This window comes from Engystomops pustulosus, chromosome 3 (assembly GCF_040894005.1).
Source record: "Engystomops pustulosus chromosome 3, aEngPut4.maternal, whole genome shotgun sequence".
NCBI lineage: Eukaryota > Metazoa > Chordata > Amphibia > Anura > Leptodactylidae > Engystomops > Engystomops pustulosus.
This window is the reverse complement of record NC_092413.1, coordinates 110,222,692-110,246,003: the sequence shown is the minus strand read 5'-3', so window position 1 is coordinate 110,246,003 and position 23,312 is coordinate 110,222,692. Positions and strand designations below refer to the sequence as shown.

The 23,312-nt window shown below is 41.8% G+C and overlaps 1 protein-coding gene across 5 annotated transcripts in view; it reads left to right on the top strand.

Moving 5' to 3' along the window:
* Nucleotides 1–21,270, top strand: part of FIG4 (FIG4 phosphoinositide 5-phosphatase) — a 279,940-nt gene extending 258,670 nt beyond the window's left edge. For all 5 annotated transcript variants that reach the window (XM_072141804.1, XM_072141806.1, XM_072141807.1 and 2 more), the window contains exon 24: nucleotides 21,033–21,270. In XM_072141804.1, coding sequence (XP_071997905.1) covers nucleotides 21,033–21,210 — 178 coding nt within the window. In that variant the 3' untranslated portion in view covers nucleotides 21,211–21,270. The remainder of the gene's footprint in view (nucleotides 1–21,032) is intronic.
* Nucleotides 21,271–23,312: the final 2,042 nt, after the last annotated feature.

Here is a 23,312-nt window from a genome sequence, read left to right as displayed (position 1 = left end):
TTGGCTTTCTGTGTATTGGGCACTCTTTGGAATGTTTCCCTCCTCCACTGGAGCTCTATTTTTGTGGTTTTATTATCATTTTATACAAACTACAGACAGATAAGTTCTTTATAGCAGAGCTGACTGTGTGTGCTATTGATTAGGTGAGTTAGAAGAGCTGAGCATGTCAGTGTGTTTTATATCCATCTTATGGATCTCATTATCTTTTATCTGTCTAATCTCTCTTTTTCTGTGTCAGATACTACAATATTCAGAAGCTAAATACAAGTGTATATAAACCGGGACACACTCTGGAATCTTACACTGACCATCACTGAGTTATAGGAGCTAAAACAGCAATAAAACAGAGTAAAATTGTAAAGTAAGGGGGTTAAAAATGATCTTTATTGTGTAAACATCACTAGGGGATTAAAATTTGAGAACTTCCTTTCATGGGCAAACCGTTTTAATCTGCAATGTACAGTATTATGTAAATGTTGTGGTAATCTTAACAATAGTGATTATTTGTCATTTTATGGAAATTTGATACAGACAACCTTTCCCTATCAGACCCCCACATTTCAGTTATTATTGGTTGTGCCCAAACTATACATTATATGGAGCAGGGAGTAGGGACCTTTACACATTGGGATGACTGCAACAGTGGGAAAAAAATCATACAAGGTTTATTAACATCTAGGCCCTCTTCAGCATTCATCTGATTCTGAGGTTTTTACCTGCTGGTTGGGGCTCTATAACTGCATTTGGCTTTCTCTAGAGACTTGGATATTATAGTACTGCAGTTTTTATCAAAAGGTTTAGCATACATGTTGTAGAAAACACACTTTTCTGTCTAATTTTAAGATAACATATGTTTCTGTATGATTTATGATAAGAAGATGCAGTTTGTTTTTCCAGTAAATAGGCTGGAGAATATGCATACTCAACCTCTTAATCATGATGTGCTGTTTTTGAGCATTCTTTGAATCCAGATGAAAATAGAGTTTTTCTAGGTAATATTCGCATAGTAAAATGAAGCTTTCATAATTGCTGTTGACAATCTTAGTACTTGGTGACTCATAGTTTAGAGTACAGATTAAATGGCTACAAAATATATGGCAAAATGTGGGACCAATGCTCCAGAGATTTTGGCTGATATACCTTACAGTCAACAAACTACAAGTGCAGCTACTTGTGGGATGGCAATAAACAAGTTTTTTGGTTTCATGGCCATTTAAACCATTGAAGGTATATTTTGAGCATAGCTCATTGGTATAACAAATAGCAATGGTGACAGAAAACTGAATCAATGATCTGACAATAGCATCGGATGCATTTAGATACTTGTAGGAACATATAATTGCACCTGGCATTACTTAGGCTACTGCTTACATAATCCTGTGTTGTTAACGGGTGTCTTATTATATAATATATTCTTGAACTAGTTTGACTTTATATGTTGTACAATCCCTGTAATGTTTGCTGTAATTTTGCAACCATGCATTTATCAGGAGAAAAAATCCATTATATTGTGTTATAGCTAAGCTTTTAGTCATTCTACTTCAGCTACTTATTTTCCGTATTGAAAACCAAAGAAACTAATATATGCAGGAATTTTACCTAACACTGCTGAAGCCACTAATATACTGAAGTAAAATACCGTAAAATTCCCCCTGCTGCTGCCCAGAAATTATTAATTCTATTTAAGCTTTATTTTACTTTATATACAGGTTTGTTCTTAAGTTGAGTTTGTATGTAAGTCGGAACTGTATACTTTATCATTGTAATCCCAGCCAGAACTTATTTGGTCTCTGTGACAATTGGATTTTAAAAGTGTTTTGTTGTCATAAGAACCAGGAATAACACTAAAGCTTTATTACAGACACCTGTGATAACTGTTACAGCTGATGATTGTAGCCTAGGACTAAAGTACAATAAATTACCAATATCCAGAGGTCCGTTTGTAACTAGGGGTCATATGTAAGTCGAGTGTTCTTAAGTAGGGGACCGCCTGTAATTTGGCATCCCCAAACCTAATAGTAACAAAGATAAATTCATCAATTTATGATCAAAGTGGAATAGAAGTCAGAGGCATTTTATTCAAATAGTATAAACCTTTATAGAAAAAGCCATATAAACCAAGTAGAACAGTAGCTGCAATAATTAACTTAAATTAAATTTACCATCAAAAATAAAGTATGATAAACCAGCGATCGATACTAATAGATTAAGGCACTGTGGCTGTGGTAATCTTCTTATATTTGTTATCCATGACCTCCTTCCTTCTAAAAGCAACTTTTAAAATTATGCTAAAGAGCCCAAAGGGCTCCTGGGGTTGTTACCAAAGCCCCTTCATGCTGTAGCCCCTCCACAGACTAAAACACAACTTTCCCACTTTGTGAGATTATATCAGGAAGAGGGAGAGGGAAACGCTGAAGCAAGGAGGAGCGGGAGAAATTGTAACAGCCTGTGAAGCAGGGATGGGCTCTTGGAACTGCCCCAGTGGTCTTTCAGGCTCATTAGCATAGTTTTAGAATTTCATTTTAGAAGAAAGGAGGCCATGGATAACAAATCTTAAAATATTACCACAGTCACAGTGCCTGGATCTGTGAGTAAGTGTCCCTGGTTTATCATGATTTTTTATGGTAGATTTCCTTTAAAAGGGCTGTCCAATTCAGCTAATAAATCTGTACATGGTTAGACAGGTCCTTATAACGCACAGGATTATTAGTGGCCCTGTGTGACATCACTTGAGTAAGGAAAGTAAACAATAGAGTGACAGTGAGAGATCTAGAAAATGGTAAGAAATGAATAGAGGAAATTGCATAATTTTTTTGTCCTGCTCACAAAAACGTTTCTTTTCAGCAAATAGACTATTCCTTTTAAACCATAACAGTAGCTTATCTCTTAATTTCTCGTGGTTGGAATAACCATTCTTTTGATCTAGAATTAAATTACACTACACAAAAGCGGTGGGGAAATGAGATGTGAGCTAGGTTGGACCAAAAATGTATTATCTGGTATTATCTGGCACCATATTGATCTCTACATAATCTAACTTTCCACTGTCTAACTTTTTGTGTTATAATTAAAGTGGGTACGGAAAGTATTCGGAACGCCATTAAATTTTTCTTTGTTTTATTGCAGCCAATTGGTACCCGTATATACCCGAGTATAAGCCGACCCGAGTATAAGCCGAGACCCCTAATTTTACAGACCCCCCCCCCAGTATGTATACAGCCTGCCCCCAGTAGTATACAGCTTGCCCCCAGTAGTATACAGCACTGCCCCCAGTAGTATACAGCACTGCCCCCAGTAGTATACAGCACTGCCCCCAGTAGTATACAGCACTGCCCCCAGTAGTATACAGCACTGCCCCCAGTAGTATACAGCACTGCCCCCAGTAGTATACAGCCTGCCCCCAGTAGTATACAGCCTGCCCCCAGTAGTATACAGCCTGCCCCCAGTAGTATACAGCCTGCCCCCAGTAGCATACAGCCTGCCCCCAGTAGCATACAGCCATTCCCTAGTAGTATACAGCACTGCCCCCAGTAGTATACAGCACTGCCCCCAGTAGTATACAGCACTGCCCCCAGTAGTATACAGCACTGCCCCCAGTAGTATACAGCCTGCCCCCAGTAGTATACAGCACTGCCTCCAGTAGTATACAGCACTGCCCCCAATAATATACAGCCAGCCCAGCATTAAAAGAAAATAATAAACTTATATACTCACCCCCCGGTGGCCCCGACCTGAAGCGCTGCTCCCCCGATGTCCGCGCGGGTCCTCTTCTGGCTTCAGCTCCCGTCTCCTCTCTTCACTAACTGCGTGCCGGGCGCCGCCATTGTTCTCCCCCGGACGGCGCCTAGTATGATGCGAAGTTAGTGAAGACAGAAAACGGGCGCCGAAGCCAGAAGAGGACCCGCGCGGACATCGGGGGAGCAGCGCTGCAGGTCGGGGCCACCGGTGGGTGAGTATATAAGTTTATTATTTTTTAAAGATTTTTTATGACTGTATGACTTGTGTTTAAGCCGAGGGGACGTTTTTCAGCACATTTTTTGTGCTGAAAAACTCGGCTTATACACGAGTATATACGGTAAGTTCAAAATGTTATTTTTTTGCTAATTAATGTACCCTCTGCACCTCATCTTTATATAAAAGAAACAGAAATGTTGATACTTTTGCTCATTTATTAAACAAGAAAAATGTAAATATAACATGGTCAAAAGTGTTCAAACCCTTTGCTGTGGCACTCATATTTAACTTGCATGTTGTCCATTTCATTCTGATCTTCCTTGAGATGGTTCTACTATTTCATTGGAGTTCAGCTGTGGTTAATTAAACTGAATGGATGATTAGGAAAGGAACATACCTGTCTATATAGGGTCTAAGGCAGTGATTTTCAACCTTTTTTGAGCCGCGGCACACTTTTTAAACTTAGAAAATCCTGAGGCACACCACCAACCAAAATAGCACAAAATGACACTAAAACAGTCATAAAAGGCCTCCCTTTACTAATAAAAAGACCCTGCCGGCCTCCCTTTACTAATAAAAAGCCCCTAGCTGCCTCCCTTTACTAATAAAAAGCCCCTAGCTGCCTCCCTTTACTAATAAAAAGGCCCTAGCTGCCTCCCTTTACTAATAAAAAGGCCCTAGCAGCCTCCCTTTACTAATAAAAAGGCCCTAGCTGCCTCCCTTTACTAATAAAAAGGCCCTAGCAGCCTCCCTTTACTAATAAAAAGCCCCTAGCGGCCTCCCTTTACTAATAAAAAGCCCCTGGCGGCCTCCCTTTACTAATAAAAAGCCCCTAGCTGCCTCCCTTTACTAATAAAAAGCCCCTAGCTGCCTCCCTTTACTAATTAAAAGCCCCTAGCTGCCTCCCTTTACTAATTAAAAGGCCCTAGCTGCCTCCCTTTACTAATAAAAAGCCCCTGGCGGCCTCCCTTTACTAATAAAAAGCCCCTAGATGCCTCCCTTTACTAATAAAAAGCCCCTAGCTGCCCCCCTTTACTAATAAAAAGGCCCTAGCTGCCTCCCTTTACTAATAAAAAGCCCCTAGCGGCCTCCCTTTACTAATAAAAAGCCCCTAGCTGCCCCCCTTTACTAATAAAAAGCCCCTAGCTGCCCCCCTTTACTAATTAAAAGACCCTAGCGGTCTCCCTTTACAAATTAAGAGCCCGTGGCGGCCTCCCTTTACAAATTAAGAGCCCGTAGCGGCCTCTCTTTACTAGTTAAAAGGCCCTAGAGCCCCCCCTTTACTAATTAAAAGGCCCTAGAGCCCCCCTTTACTAATTAAAAGGCCCTAGAGACCCCCCTTTGCTAATTAAAAGGCCCTAGAGGCCCCCCTTTACTAATTAAAAGGCCCTAGAGACCCCCCTTTGCTAATTAAAAGGCCCTAGAGACCCCCCTTTGCTAATTAAAAGGCCCTAAAGGCCTCCCTTAACAAATAAAAAGCCCCAGCCTAACTTTACTAATAAAAAAAAAGACCCTAGCTGCCTTCCCTATACAAATAATAACCCTATATACTTACCCTTGATGTCTTCTTCCGCGTACCTTCACTCCTAATGGCGATCCGCTCACCTTCTGTAGCTCCTGCACCGCGCGCCTCTGGTCACGTGACTGACGCGACCTGACGTCAGGTCGCGTCAGTCACGTGACATGGGACGCGCGGTGCAGGAGCTACAGAAGATGGGCGGATCGCCGACGCGGGGCTTGCAGGTAAGTATGGGGCAGAATTAAGGGGGCGCGGCGGCAGCTCGATATCGGGGCAGCTTAGTTCGGGGAACTTTCCCCCGCGGCACACTCAACCTTGTGTCGCGGCACACTAGTGTGCCGCGGCACACAGGTTGAAAATCACTGGTCTAAGGAACTGCCCAAGAAGCTCAGAAATAGAATTGTGGCAAGGCACAGATCTGGCCAAAGTTACAAAAGAATTTCTGCAGCACTCAAGGTTCTTAAGAGCACAGTTGCCTCTATAATACTTAAATTGAAGTAGTTTAGGAGGACTCTAACTCTTCCACGACCTGGCCATTCAGCCAAACTAAGCAATCGTAGGAGAAGAGCCTTGGTGAGAGAGGTAAAGAAGAACCCCAATATGATTGTGGCTGAGCTCCAGAGATGCAGTAGGGAGATCAGAAAAAGTTCCACAGTCAACTATCACTGCAGCCCTCCACCAGTCAGAGCTTTATTGCAGAGTGTGGGAATAAAGGGAAGAGGGAAGCCTTTCTTAAAAGAATTTTGAAAGCCTGCATACAGTTTGCAAAAAAAAGAAACATGTGAAGGACAGCCAGACTATGAAAAATAAGATTCTCTAGTCTGATGAGATGAAGATTGAACTATTTGGTGTTCTGTGGTATGTGTGGAGAAAAACCAGTCAGTGTTCATCACTTGACAAATATCCCAACGGTGAAACATGGTGGTGGCAGCATCATGCTATTGGGGTGTTTTTCAGCTACTGGTTGCAATTGAAGGAAAGATGAATGTGGCCAAGTACAGAAATATCCTGGATGAAAACCTCTTTCAGAGTGCTCTGGACCTCTGGACCTTCCAACAAGACAATGGCCCTGAGCACACAGTTAAAATACCAAAGCAGTGGCTTCAGAACAACTCTCTGACCATTCTTGACTGTCACAGCCAGAGCCCTGACCTAAACCCAATTGAGCATCTCTGGAGAAACATGAAAATGGCTGTTCACCAACCAACCTGAGGGAACTGGAGAGGATCTGCAAGGAAGAATAGCAGAGGATGTCCAAATCCAGGTGTGACAAATTTGTTGCATCATTCCCAAGAAGACTCATGACTGTACTAGCTCAAAAGTTGCTTCTACTCAATACTGAGCAAAGGGCCTGAATACTAATGACCATGTGATATTTCAATTTTTCTTGTGTAAATACTAAAAAAGCTTAATTGCAGACACCATTGATAACTGTTAAAGATGTTTATTCTAGCCTAAGACAAAAGTACAGTAAATTGCCAACATCCAGAGGTCCGTTTGTAACTAGGGGTCGTATGTAAGTCGGGTGTTATTAAAGGACACCTGTCATCAGGTCTGTGTCACTTGTCCTGTCACCACTACCTGTTGGAGCAGCTCACAAGGATCCATCCCAGCCTTTATCTAGTTATTTCATACATTATTCATTGTAAAATCATCTATTCTTTATTATGTAAATGAGGCTGGTCACATGGTCAGAGGCAGTGATGTCACCCCTGCCCCCCCCCCTCTCCACCCCCTGCTCATGTCTGTGTGTAATGTATAGTAAAGCATGGCTAGTGTGAGTGCTGTACCTGCTGACATGCTGTGTCCTCCTAATATACAGGTGAGAGACACAGACATCAGCTACACATGAATCTGACATGTTCTGCTGTAACATGGCTGCCTGGAGCTGTTGTATCTCTCCTATATACACACACAGGCTGCAGGGGGCGGGGCCACCAGCACCAGGAAGCACATCATTATACAGGCTGTCAGTCATGCACTGGGGGTGTGGCTGTGCCTCCCACTCATGAATAGAGTGGACAGCTTGAATATGCTAATGCTTCAATGGACATTTCACAGGTCATTTGCATACAGCTTTAGGACCTCATTGCTTAGGTTTACAGGCATGTAGAGGGACAATGAAGGGATAGAGGCAATGCTCTCTAATGGCAGTTTTTGAAAATATATTTAGTTTAGGGGGGTTATTTTGCATGACGGGTTCTCTTTAAGTAGGGGACCACCTATACATTAATGTGCAAATAAATAGAAATTTTTTTAATCTTACCAATTGGCTGCAATGAAACAAAGAGTGAAAAATTTAAAGGCATCTGAATACTTTCCGTACCCATTGTATGTACCCTTTTGCTCCATTACACATTACATTGAATCAATATATCTTATTCCCAGGCCTAACATTTATTAATAATTTTCAGATAAGAATGTTATGAGCCAGGTCACCTGAGCTTTCTGACCTATTTCTAGAAAACAAAGTGACTGTTTAATTTGCTTCAGGGCCATCTATTTGAATTTAGAAACGTGTAGACAATAGTAACTTGGTAACAAGCAAATGAAATATTTAAGCCAGGAGATGCCAAATGTGACTGCTTCATGTTTATTTTCAATTAGCTTAACAAATCTAGGACAGTTGCGTTTTTCAGTTTAAGGACAGATCCACATTTTCCAAACCTAATATGCATCACTTTTTCGTTACATATTTTACTTGATTATAGTTGTAAATTTTGATCGATATGCAATGGGGCACATTTACTATGAATGTGGGAAACTGCACTAAAAGTGTTCTGCACGTGTATAATGCTTGGTGCGTCAGATTAATTAAGAACGTGCACCAGAAATTAATCTGACCCGACAGAGTTCACCAACTTTGTGGTGCACCTTTAACATAGTGCATGTGACTTTGCATGTTAAATCTGGTGCGGGTTCCTACTGAGCTCCTGAACGCCCCATAATTTGTGTTGCATGGTGCCTAGTGCAGCTGTGGCACAAAACGGTTGCGTGCGACACATTTGTGGTGCGAACACTTCTTAAATACCTGTTCAAGCAGTTTACACCTAAAAGAACCTCAATGAGTTCATTTATGAAAAATGTGAAATTTACCAAAAACTTGGAAAAATTTGCAATTTTAAATTTTTGAAATATTCTGCCTTGCAGACAAATAGTCGAGGCATCCAAATTAATTACTTAATAACATTTAGAATATGTTCCCTTTATGTTGGTATAATTTTTTAAACATCCTTTTATTATTTCAGGATGTTTAATAGTGCATTTACAAATCTTCATGAACCTTTACATATAAAGTTTCAAAGAGATTTGAAAAAGTTTTTATTTAAGAAACCTGCTTAATTCCCGCTATTTTTTTCAAACTATCCCCCTTAAGTTATGCAAAACAAATTTTAGGTTGTTTGTCAACCCTTTATGGGCTTTGTAGCCCATAAACAGCTGCCAGAAGGGGTTGACTGGAAAACATAAGGGGTTAATAAGTATGTAGGGAGGTGTGTATGTTTGCTGAGTTTTAACTGGGATGTGCACAAATCACTTCAGACAGCTCTTATCTCTGATCTCTTGGCAGGAATGTTGACAGCACAGCGGCTGAGGGAAGATACTTACTTTCTTTTAAATTTTTTGATATGACTCGTCAGTCAGATTTCACTGACCAGTCACAGCAATCCTTATGCAGGGACAATTGTGAGAGGTCTTCCTTGTAATGATCATGATGATCAGCCATCTGTGACTGCTTTTTCCACTATTCTATCACCTACACTTTAACTGCTTGAGGATATAGACCTCTAAATGCCTCAATCACTGGTTAATTAAGAAAACTTATCTCGTCCTCTATCTTCAAGCAGTTAAAGGGACCTTTAACCTCCTTTTACCCCACTAAACTAGCATCTAGAACCACTGACTGTTTTTCCTGTTCTGTACCTCACAGTTCCACAGGGCCAAATTGAAAGATGTAATTCTCATATTTAATCTGATACCAGAACAATTGTTCCAGCTAATTTAAAATTCAATATATAGGTGTCTAGAGTGACACTCTTCCTTTAACCCTTCAGCCTGATTAATCTTGGTCTGAGATGAGTCAGGCTGAAAGGGTAGAAGGGTGGCATCACTTCAGATTAGTTTTAACTCCTTTAGGACACAACCAGGTTGATGCGCAGACACATTTTTGTAATCTGATGTGTCACTTTATATGCTTAGAACTTTTGACAGTCTTAAATGTGGAAGGCCAGGTGATCATACCCTGGTTCCCTCTATACCCCAACATGCCCATAGAGGCATACAGGGAGATTCATATGCTTTCTCCACCAGAAAACTGACAGAGAATCTATAATGAATGTTAGTAGTGGTGATATATGGGGTATTTGTGGAGCGTTTTGGTTTTTTATCCACTGTATTTTTTCAAAATACATTCATTTAGCCAAAAAAAATTTAATTTCAACATTGCAAACTATTTTGTTTTAATCCATGTAAAACAATGAAAGATGTAATGTACTTCAAAAAAGTTGTTTTACAAACATCAAGTTTTGGTTTCTAAAATGGTGTAATTTATGGGGTTTTACTATCATTTAGGCCTTTCAAAATGACTTCAATGAGCAGGTCCATCAAAAATATGATTTTGCGTGTTTTTTTATGAAAATGTGAAAAATCACACCTAAAGTTCTAGGCCTCATAACATCCTACAAAAATGTGAGGATGCATAAAAACATGTCCACATAAAGCACATATTCTGTAAGTGTTATCCACGAGCGAGCCAGATGTTGGTCTTTTGATGGCCGCATCTGGCTTGGAGACAGAGCTCCTATTTGTCAATAGGATGGATGCATGCGTCGTGCTCCAATAATCCAGTGATTATTATGGCAGGCATGAATCCTGGACTCACCTATCACCCCAGGATTTGTCATTATACACAGAGTTGTGAAATCACCTCAGCAGCAGATTATAATTTATACATTGTTTCCCCCCAAAAAAGCCACCTGAAACACCCCCGAAAAATATGCAATGTAATATACGGCCTGCCCCAAAAGTAAGGCTTTTATTCCGGGGAGCCCCTTTTGGAGGGGTCTTATTTACAGAGAAAAGTGGTAAGGCTATGTCTACCATATACAGCAGATTTTGCTTGATTCAAAAAAAAATTCTGCGCAGATTTCAGAAATCCGCTTAGATTATTTAGAAGATCTTTCTTCTGCACATGCCTGAAAGCTGGCACTCTCTCGTCATCAGGTGGGAAGAATGGCTTCTTGTTTTTAATGTCCATGACTGGAAGCTTCCAGAGTGCTGGATGAGATGTCATGCATCGCAAGATCGATTGTAAATTATCTATTTTTTTTATTTTACAGCAAATTACCATTGTTTCGGTCCAGTTGGGGCTTATTACAGCAGGGAGGAACACTCCTTGCTGCACTGATGACTGCTGGAGCGATTGTTCTGTCAGTGTCCCTTTAAACGTATTGTATGGCTCTTGCAGAATTTTTTAAAATATGTGAAGCTTATGGCTCTCTCAGCCAAAAAGGATCCTGACCCCTGGTCTAATTGATAGAGGTGCTGTATCTCTATGGCAGGTAGAGAGTGCAGGTTGTGAGTTTAAATCCCTGTTTTGGCAAAAAAATAATAATTATTTAATAACTTGAAATAACTAAGAGACCGTGTGTTTGGTGAAGTCCTGGGGGATGTAGAAATTCCATATATGGACAGGTAAGGTATCTCCCTGATGACCTGGCTCCTGCTCTGCCGCTAACCTGATTTGTCGATCCGACACATCTATACAAAGGATTCCCTGCCTGATGTCTTCTTTGAGGAATCTCCTACAAACAGCTACTAAGAGTTTGTACAACAGCAGAATTCATTCAGTACCAAAAATAAAAGAATCCTGGTATTGAAGCGTTCTGAGTAGGATAGTATCAAACAAGTATTAAGCTTTAGATGCATTGTGCAACTCTACCATCGATAGATCAGTAAGTCAAGCTACATGACCAAGATACTAAACAACAGTTTATATGCTAAACATTGTCATCATAAACTTGGGAACAATGGACCAGAGCAAGCTATGAAGGCCCTGTGCATGGTATCTTCTGCTTCAAAGTCTCAGAATCATTAGTTGCTGCACTAGTCAGTTCATTGGAAGGGTGGTCCGGCAACCTTGCTATGGCAGTGCTTGATTTACCTTTTGTAAATAAGTAGTAAAGAAAGTAAAATGTTTCTAAAATAGTTTTAATTATTTGTCATCCTTTTGTTTAGTAGTATAACAAAATATAATGAAATGTTGTTTGGATCTGAAAGTTATTAAGATGCTAATTATATAAGGTCAATTTCTCCTGAAAGTTACCGTTTCATGTGCTTCAAAAAACAAACAACTCTTACACAATGCAAGTGCGATGCAGTTTTCACCGATCCAGTGCTGTAGAAAACATCCACATTTATCAGTTTTTTTATGACCCATGTGAAAAATACATTAAAAACTTAAACTTGCATGTGAAACACTGAACAAAATCTGGCTTATAACTGATGGAAATATTATGAAAAGTCCTCCATTTTTGCTTTTACTGACAAAACTCATGAAACTCTGATGATTGTTCTGCAAGGGCTCTTACAGAGCATCTCCAAAATGGTGTCTTCCTCGAAGCCTATCATGATGGAATGATTTAGTTTAGTTGCCAGTGACATATGAGCATTTTCAGAGGAAGGAACTGGTAGCATAGAAGTATTGAGAAAAAGGTGGGGTAAAAGTATTTTAAGTTCAAATAATTGTGAAGACATAAGTATTCAAAAAGTTTTCCCATAAACCTTATGCTACTTTTCTTTTGTATATCTGGTGAAACATACCGTACATATAAAAAACAGGACAAGATAAGATTATATTTTGCTTTGTGTTAAGTAAAGTTTGAGCAGGATTATGTAATTTCCTTTCACCAATGTGTGAAATTATACTTTTATTCGCATAGTGCTGTTATTAGGCTACTTGATATTACAGTAAAAGGAAAGCTTCCTGCCATTACAACAGAAATTACACTTTACAAAAAGCAGTGCCATTAATACTAAATATGAATATTAACGATGGTTTCATTATCCTGAAGCAGACAGACTTGGACAGTGATGTCAAAGTTGTGGTTAATGAATAGGTACAGATTAGATATATATTGTTACAATGCTAAAATATACGGAATACATGGAAGTTACCACATTTAAATACATAATGTTTTCCTCTTAGTTTTGTACTAGTTTAAAATGGCTATACTATGTATAGTTACTTATGCTTTTTTTTAAACCCCTGCATTTAAAGTCATTTCACTGAAGTTTAAATGGAGCCATTTTTCTGGCTCCCCTCGTCCCCATAAAGAATAGTGCACACATTACCAAGTGTTTTTATAGTAAAACTGACTTTTTCTTTAAAAAAAAGTTAGATCAAAGTTTACCTTTCTGAATGTAGGACTGTGTCCCTAGCCAGTGGCCAGTGAGGAGAGCCCCCCTCCCCCCGCCCCAACCTTGATGCATTAATTTGAAAATGTAAAAAAAACTCTCATGTCCCCCATATCTCCTTCCCCCGTCGCTTTCCCCCTCAGTACGTCATTCATGTCTGCCCCACTCCTAACTGGCCTTTCCCGTCAGAATAGGGACATAGCACACAGAAAGGTAAACTTTATTTTAAACGTACCTTTTTTTCGGAAAAAAGCCAATTTTACTATAAAAACTCTTGGATACACTTTTCTCTATGGGGACATTCAAGAGCCAGAAAAAGGACTCCTGATGTCAGGTTCCCTTTATGAAGTATTTTTGTTTACATTTTATGATAACTAAAAGGCCCCTAAAAGATATTGGGCTGATATTAAGAAGGATGGCGTATTCACCCCTGCCTCTTAGTATATCTGGCGGTGGGATCTACAGTAAATACGGTGGGATGTCCCCATGACAGCCAAAGTGAACTGGGGGGAAAACTGGCGATATGGTCACTAATGGGACTTTTTACATGCCTTGTCTGTCAGAAAGCTAGACACTGCATGTTAAACTCTGTAAATAGTTTTTGATATTAAAGAAAATCCATCCTAAAAATCAAGCATAATAAACCAGTGGCACTTATTCATAGATCTAGACTGTAGTAATTTTTTTATTTATTATGCATGACCTCCTTTCTGGAATTGTTTATTTTTATGCTTATTACCGTGAAAGGGTATGGTTGTGTTATCAGAGTCCAACCCTGTTCATATATGTTGTATGTTTGTATATGGCACTGTATTTTTTGTATAAATGTGTAATTGTAACTTGCATGTGTGAGTATGCAAAAATTAATATTTTTTTTTAAATGGGAAGCCTGCTCTGGGCCCCTGCCTCTCCTAGTTACAAAACTTCCTATGACTGAGTGATGGTCAGTGTAAAATTCCACAGTGACTCTCTAAGAAGACACATTAAGATACCTGTGTACTCTGAGATGCTGTGTGCTGGCAATGTGCTTAGATTATCAGGTCACAGGTTTATATACACTATTTAGCTTCTGAACATTCACTGGTATCTGACACATGGAAAAATACAGATCAGATATGATGAGATCCCTCAGATGCATATTACACATTACTCTACCTTCACAGCTCTGCTATATCTCACCAATAACACATACTGACAGATCTGCTCTACCCCCCTCCCCTGGATAAATATCTTATCTGTCTGTAGCTTAACTTTCCTCACGTAGCTCCGACAGGAAGTCCGTGTATGTGTGTGTGAGCTCGTCCTGGAATGCAAGGGTGGGGGAAAGGGGCAGAGAGAAGCTCAGCACAGTGTCAGAAGAACAAGATGTCTGCTGACGCTAAACTCAGAAGATCCAGGGGTAACCAAAATTGTATACACCAGGATTGATAGAGACAGGTTGGAATTCTATCTGTAAAATGCTGTATTTTTGTTAATAACAGTGAATTTGAGAATGTGTTATTTTGTTATCCTGAGTACATTTAACTCCTTAACGCCGAAGCCACTTTTCACCTTCCTGACACGACCCATTTTTTCAAATCTGCTCTGTGTCACTATAAATGGTTATAACTTTGAAACACTTTAAGATATCTAAGTGATTTTAAAATTGTTTTCTCGTGACACTTTGTACTTCATGTTAGTTGAAAAATTTTCGTGGTATGTTTTGCATTTATTTATGAGAAAATCAGATATTTGGTGAAAATTTGGACAAATTCTTGATTTTCGAACTTCAAAATGTTCTACTTTTTCCATACATAGTCATAACCGCAAAAATACTTAATAACTAACATTCACCGAATGTCTACTTTATATGGACATGGTTTTTTATGCATACTCTTATTTTTGTAGGATGTTATGGGACTTTGAACGTTAGGTGCGATTTTTCACATTTTCATAAAAAACGCAAAATCCTGCTATTAAGGGACCTGCTCAGGTTTCGAATCACTTTGAGATGCCTAAATAGATGTAAAACCCCATAAATTACCCCATTATAGAAACTACACCCTCAACGTACGTAAAGCAACTTTTATGAAGTTTGTTAACCCTTTAATTGTTTTACAGGGGTTAAAACAAAATCGGATGCAATTTTGAAAGGAAAATTTTTTTGGCTTAATTAATGTGTTTTTCAAAAAATGTACAAATTCTCAGTGGATAAAATACCAAAACGCTCCACAAAAATGATACCCAATCCCTCCCGCGTATAACAATCCAACATATGTGGTGGTAACCTGCTGTATGGGCACACGCCAGGGCATCGAATGGAAGCTGTGCCATTCAGAGCAAATTATGCATTGTCACTTTTTATTGGCTATACAATCTTCAGTTTTTTGGCAATTTGGACATATAAGGGCTTATTTTTTGCGACATGAGATGCACTTTACAAATACTTAATTTTATTGGGTCATTAGCTTATTGATGAGATTTTATTAACTCTTAAATGTATGGGTGAAAAGAAAATTGTCAATTTTGGTTTACTTTTTGTATTTTTTGGGGGTCGTACATCGTACACTAAAAATACTATATTATCTTTATTCTATAGGTCACTACGATTACGGTGATACCTCATTTATATAGGTTTTCATTTATTTTTACAATTTTACTGGATAAAAACTAATATAGAGGAAATCTCATTTGTTTTTGCACCGCCATCTTTTCGGAGACGTAACTTTAATATTTTTTGGTTGACAGAGCTAGTTTAGGGCTTATTTTTTACTTGTTGAGTTGTTCTTTTCAGTGGTACCATTTGGTGCACATAACCTTTTTTTGATCACTTTTTAGAACATTTTTGTGTAGAGATTTTATGAAAAATGTAAATTTTTGGCGAGTTTTTCGGGTTTTGTTTTTACGGTGTTCACCAAGCGGGTCCAATGTTTCTGTGTTATTGTACGGATTGTTACGTACGCAGCAATACCAGATATGTGGGGGGTTTTGGCGATTTGGTGGTTTTTTCACATTATTCCATGTGTATAGGGAATATTTGTGTTTAGGGGACTTTAACTTTATTTAATTAATTCTTTTTTATTAAAAAATGTTTTTATTTAATGTTTTTAACTTTTTTAAATTTACCATTACAGGGAAGCTTGAACAAGCGATCCACTGATCGCTTGTTCAAGCTCTTCTTCACCTTACACAGTGTAATACAGATGTATTACACTGTGTAATAGGCAGAAGGCAGGACCCGGCTCCCGGAAGAGGATCGGGCAGCCCCGGGCACTGGCAGTCCCGGGGCTACGATCGGAGCAGCAGTCACCCCCCCCCCCCCGTTAAGCGCCGCGGGGGTGTCCGATTCACTTTTAATGCCCCTAACATGCAATCTCCGATCTCGGGTGTTAGAGGCAGGTGTCGGCTATAATATACACTCACCGGCCACTTTATTAGGTACACCATGCTAGTAACGGGTTGGTCCCCCCTTTGCCTTCAGAACTGCCTCAATTCTTTGTGGCATAGATTCAACAAGTTGCTGGAAGCATTCCTCAGAGATTTTGGTCCATATTGACATGATGGCATCACACAGTTGCCGCAGATTTGTCGGCTGCATATCCATGATGCGAATCTCCCGTTCCACCACATCCCAAAGATGCTCTATTGGATTGAGATCTGGTGACTGTGGAGGCCATTTGAGTACAGTGAACTCATTGTCATGTTCAAGAAACCAGTCTGAGATGATTCCAGCTTTATGACATGGCGCATTATCCTGCTGAAAGTAGCCATCAGATGTTGGGTACATTGTGGTCATAAAGGGATGGACATGGTCAGCAACAATACTCAGTTAGGCTGTGGCGTTGCAACGATGCTCAATTGGTACCAAGGGGCCCAAAGAGTGCCAAGAAAATATTCCCCACACCATGACAACACCACCACCAGCCTGAACCGTTGATACAAGGCAGGATGGATCCATGCTTTCATGTTGTTGACGCCAAATTCTGACCCTACCATCCGAATGTCGCAGCATAAATCGAGACTCATCAGACCAGGCAACGTTTTTCCAATCTTCTACTATCCAATTTTGATGAGCTTGTGCAAATTGTAGCCTCAGTTTCCTGTTCTTAGCTGAAAAGAGTGGCACCCGGTGTGGTATTCTGCTGCTGTAGCCCATCTGCCTCAAAGTTCGACATACTGTGCGTTCAGAGATGCTCTTCTGCCTACCTTGGTTGTAATGGGTGGCGATTTGAGTCATTGTTGCCTTTCTATCAGCTCGAACCAGTCTGCCCATTCTCCTCTGACCTCTGGCATCAACAAGGCATTTCCGCCCACAGAACTGCCGCTCACTGGATGTTTTTTCTTTTTCTGACCATTCTCTGTAAACCCTAGAGATGGTTGTGAGTGAAAATCCCAGTAGATCAGCAGTTTCTGAAATACTCAGACCAGCCCTTCTGGCACCAACAACTATGCCACGTTCAAAGGCACTCAAATCACCTTTCTTCTCCATACTGATGCTCGGTTTGAACTGCAGGAGATTGTCTTGACCATGTCTACATGCCTAAATGCACTGTGTTGCCGCCATGTGATTGGCTGATTAGAAATTAAGTGTTAACGAGCAGTTGGACAGGTGTACCTAATAAAGTGGCCGTTGAGTGTATAGCTGACACCCTCAGCTTCTGGCGCCGGCTCCGTTCAGCATTTTGCGGGAACACACCTCCTGCGATGCAGTACTATTAGGTCAAATGTCTGTGAGGGGTTAAGAAACTTGTCTTTGTGGTAATACCCCTTTAAGTTTGGGAGGACATTTGGGAGGGTTAATTTTGCCCTCATGTACCTGAAAATGTTAGGTAAAGCCACTGCTACTTTCGTAGACCATATACATTTTCAGTCTATATTTGGGTCCTATATTGCTAGTAATATATTATCTGAATTTTAATCTCCCCTTAGATAACACCAAGGATTAGCCAATTTTTTACAAGGCCCATGTTCAAAAGAAGGCCCCAAAATGTCAGCATTTATGCCTGGTCAGTAGGCTTCCACATGTCATCATGAACATAAAGCGATTCAGGGTGTTTAGCCAAAAATTGATCAAAGTACAAGTTTGTTTGTTCCACTGTTAGATTTATGAAGTCTTATGAAAATAAGAACTTGAAGGACATCTACCACCAGGATGAAAGACTGTATGCAAATGAGCCTGAGGGCCTCCAGGCTCCATTGACATCTATGGAGTCTGGAGCCCCTCAGGCTCATTTGCATACAGTCCTTCATCCTGGTGGTAGATGTCATTTAAAAAAAATCTGCCTCACCATAGCACAGAAACCAAATTTGGAATCTGTGGGATGTGAACTTGCGGACATCCACTCTGGATCATTACCGCTAGTTACTAGGTTGTCTTTCTCTAAGCCTGGGGTGTCTTGCTACAGGTTCATGGCTGTGACTAGATGACGATGGATGAAAACCATGAGGTATTGATACAGAAAGTATATTGGAAAATTCTATAACTTTGCATTACACAAATAATATCAATTATAAAAAAGGCCAACCTTTTTAATGGATTATGGGCTTGGAGCTGGGCCAGTTTGTTATTTGTACCTACTCCAGCAATGATCCTGAATTCATGCAATGACTCTGACAGCATTAATGCCTGTTTCCATGGTAACAAGATACATTGGTTAACTGGTCCTTATGCGACAGGCTGATAAATACTAATGACTGGTCTCTGTTCTGGTTACATAGCAACACAGACATACATGCATTGTGTGTTTGCTAACAAGCTGCTAGTGGCTCCTGAGGACTGCTTTATGCACGTTATAGAAACATGATATTTTTTAATATTTGAAGAAAGCATTAACACTATAGGTTAATTTTGCAATATACATTCTTTTGTATAATTGTGTTTAATCAATATTATGTCACATTGTCATATTGTGCAAGGGTATATATGCCTGCCTTGTAACTGTATAATTGATAAAATGGATCAATTGGGGAGCTAGAATGTTATCTGTACTTTGATCTATGGGTGAATAAATTGATACATAATAAAGGGGTACTACTTCTGTGTTTTTTTCTTTAAGGTTGAAACTAACTGTGTAGATAGCTCTGAGGCTTGTACCCAGGGCAGCCACTAGGAATTTTGGGGCCCCTGACTGAAAGAATTTTGTGGGCCCCCCACCAGTGTCCATTCCCACATTCATACATAATATTGTATACACAATTTTTTTTTAACCAAAACATTTTTAAGCCATGACAAACTAGACTCTTTTGATAGGACCTTACTCTACTGCACTCGACCACCCAGTGTACACATAGCCCCAGCACGCGACCACCCTGTGTAAACATAGCCTTAGCACGCAACCACCCTTTGTAAATATAGCCTCAGCACGTGACCACCCCATGCACACATAGCCCCAGCACACGACCACCCCGGACACACATAGCCCCAGCATGCGACCACCCAGTGTACACATAGTAGCCCAGCAAGCGACCACCCAGTGCAGACATAGCCCCAGCATGTGACCACCCAGTGCCCACATAACCCCGACACGCAACCACACAGTGCACACATAGTCCCAGCACGTGACCACCTAGTGCACACAGCCCCAGCACGTGACAACCTAGTGCACACAGCCCCAGCACGTGACCACCTAGTGCACACAGCCCCAGCACGTGACCACCCAGTGCACACAGCCCCAGCACGTGACCATCCAGTGCACACATAGCCCCAGCACGCGACGGCCCAGTGTACACATAGTCCCAGCATGTGACCGCCCAGTGTACACATAGTCCCAGCACGTGACCGCCCAGTGTACACATAGCCCCAGCGCGCGACCACCCAGTGCACACATAGCCCCAGCACGCGACCACCCAGTGCACACATAGCCCCAGCACGCGACCACCCAGTGCACACATAGCCCCAGCACGCGACCACCCAGTGCACACATAGCCCCAGCACGCGACCACCCAGTGCACACATAGCCCCAGCACGCGACCACCCAGTGCACACATAGCCCCAGCACGCGACCACCCAGTGCACACATAGCCCCAGCACGCGACCACCCAGTGCACACATAGCCCCAGCACGCGACCACCCAGTGCACACATAGCCCCAGCACGCGACCACCCAGTGCACACATAGCCCCAGCACGCGACCACCCAGTGCACACATAGCCCCAGCACGCGACCACCCAGTGCACACATAGCCCCAGCACGCGACCACCCAGTGCACACATAGCCCCAGCACGCGACCACCCAGTGCACACATTGCCCCAGCACGCGACCACCCAGTGCACACATAGCCCAAGCACGCGACCACCCAGTGCACACATAGCCCCAGCACGCGACCACCCAGTGCACACATAGCCCCAGCACGCGACCACCCAGTGCACACATAGCCCCAGCACGCGACCACCCAGTGCACACATAGCCCCAGCACGCGACCACCCAGTGCACACATAGCCCCAGCACGCGACCACCCAGTGCACACATAGCCCCAGCACGCGACCACCCAGTGCACACATAGCCCCAGCACGCGACCACCCAGTGCACACATAGCCCCAGCACGCGACCACCCAGTGCACACATAGCCCCAGCACGCGACCACCCAGTGCACACATAGCCCCAGTACGCGACCACCCAGTGCACACATAGCCCCAGCACGCGACCACCCAGTGTACACATAGGCCCAGCACAAGACCACCCAGTGTACACATAGGCCCAGCACAAGACCACACAGTGTACACAGCACGCACCCACGTCCAGAGAGCCCCCCTCTAGGCAAGCTGGGAAGACATGGATATATATACGGTATATATATATATATATATATATATATATATGTATAATATATAATATACATGTGTTTTTACTGTGCTGTGGGGGAAATCAGAAGTTCCATAGGACCCCCCATGATGACGGCCCTGCTTGTACCGACCCTTAGGACTATACCCTTTCTTTCACAGTGCTGCCCCATTGCTATTTTTTCATTATTTTAGGTGTTTTCATATTTTAGAATACATCTATTATGTAGACAGACAGTATTGAACATGCAATTTTAATTCATTTGTAGGATTGAAAAAAGCTTTGTGGACATTAAATTGACTGAAACATTACGCAGAGCATTGCACAAAAAGATCTGTGTACTGCATCATTCTGTAAGTGTAAACTGTATGTGTTGTTTTTACCACAGGAGCTGCATATCTTCCTTCTCTCAGGATAACATTTATGAAGTGACGCCACCCAAGGTCGACAGGAAGTCCCTGGACATATTCCATGCTCATATCCAGGCAGGCAGAGGTATCATGCAGCCACTGGGGAAAGATGATATGTTTACATACAGAGAGTACATAAAGAATCGCTATATGTAAATATCTGATCAGTGGTGACTAGTTCCTTCTAATGACATAATAAATATGTTATCTCATAAATCTGGGTCATTTTGTTGTTGCTATCATCTTCCAATATGCATGAGCATATACAATGTTTAAATAGTGTGATGTACATTATTACCGTAGAAGCGATATTGTGATATTGTACTTTATCACCTTTATCTACTGTCTTATTGTCATTTATCACTGTAAAACAGACACATTGACAAAAAAACAAACAAATATACATTAAGAAGGAGGTTGTAGACTCAAACAGATTTCTATGTGTGAATATAATGAAAGGGCTTGTCTTACACTGTAAATGCTCCCTTTCCTTTCCATGTCAGTAAAGGTAGCATTCCTATCCCAACATTTACACAGCTAGCTCATAACATGTATGAGGTGGGAACAAAATAGTGAGGAGAGCCAGGGGGAACATTACCTCCTGCAGCAGAGAGAAATATTTTGTCCAGGAAGAAGGTATTTTTTTTTATGAAGATATAATGTTTTTCTTTATTTCGTTTGGAAGCCATTTGTTTTTTCACAGTAAACACCTTTAACCTTAGTACACCATGACATACAGGTAAAGTCTATCATGACATATGCATAGTTAGCACGCCATGAGGTGCCTGTACTTCTGAGCCCATATTAGCACTATGAAGCAAAGCCCGTGTGATCACAGCAGCAGTTCTTTTTTGTTACTGAAGTGACTATGAAGAAATCTTCATAGTCAAGAAAATACGTGTCAAATCCACATAGTTTATACAGTGCTTTTCGCTCCAATTACAGGGTGTCTGTTGTGGGGTATCTGGAGAACGCAAATTCCAATACTTTTGTGTTGCTAAAGTTGAGAGAAGAAATACGTGTCAAATCCACATAGTTTATAGAGTTATTTTCGCTGGTATTTGATTAACCACTATGTCAGACAGAAAGGTGGCAGGTGGAGCAGGCAGAGGTCACAGCACAGTAAGGGGACGTCGCAGTAGGGGTGACTGTGAGGCCAGAATTGCCGTTTTCATCTGCTGTGACGTCCCCTGGAGCAGGTCAGCGGCCCTCACCTGTCCTAAGCCAGCCTCTGTCCTGTTCATTTCTTTCAGCCAGAGAGCTACTAGCTGGTCTGGGCTCAGCGCCACTATACAGCGAGGACGAAGTGTTTGAGGACAGTCAGCAGCTGCTTGGCAGTAAAGAGGTTAGGCAGACATCCGCTGCTTCGTGCAGTAGGCAGGCTTTGCATACTGACACTGTTGAGGAGAATAGCAGTGACAGAGAAAAGCAAATTGGGAAGGGATTCTTCATCGTCGGCCGAAGAGAGTGTCAGCTTGCGCATCAGGCAGCGGAGCAGGCAGCATGGCCTTACTGTGGCCGTGAGTCAGCAGGGTGGCAGCCGTGCGAGGATGGGAGCCAAATGGCAGCGAGGCAGCGGCATTAGTAGTCACTCAGTGCAGAGTGTTGGCAGTAAAATCACCACCTCAGCGTGTGGCAGTTTTTTGTTGAGACATGTAGAATCTGTGGGCAGAAAGTGAAGCGTGGCCAGGGAGCTAACTTTGGCATCACGGCCCTTCGTCAACACATGCAGCGTCACCATCCAATGGCCTGGGAGAAACGTGGAACAGTTGTGGAGGTCCATCCTGCCGCCACAGCAGCAGCACCTAGTGACACCCGTGCCATTTCAGCCAGTTAAGGCTCCAGCACCAAAGGGAGCTGTTGGTCTGTTGGACATAATCTCACGGTCCAGATGCTCCTGCTGCTTGCTACACATTGCGCCAGCAGTCGTTGCAAGAGGTGATTACAAAGAGACAACTGTATGTGTCCAGCCACCCTAAGGTGCAGAAGCTGACCGTGCTCTTGTCCAAGTTTTTGGTACTGCAGTCCCTCCATTTCCAAGTCGTGGACTCTGCGCCCTTTAGAGAACTTATGGCTTGTGATGAACCGAGTTGGAGAGTTCCAAGCCGCAATTTGTTTTCCAAAAAGGCAGTGCCAGCCCTTCACAAATATGTAGAACAGAAGGTGGGCCAGTCCTTGAGCTTAACGGTTTCTTCCAAGGTGCACGGCAGCGCAGACATGTGGAGCTGTAACTACGGTCAGAGCCAGTACATGTCCTT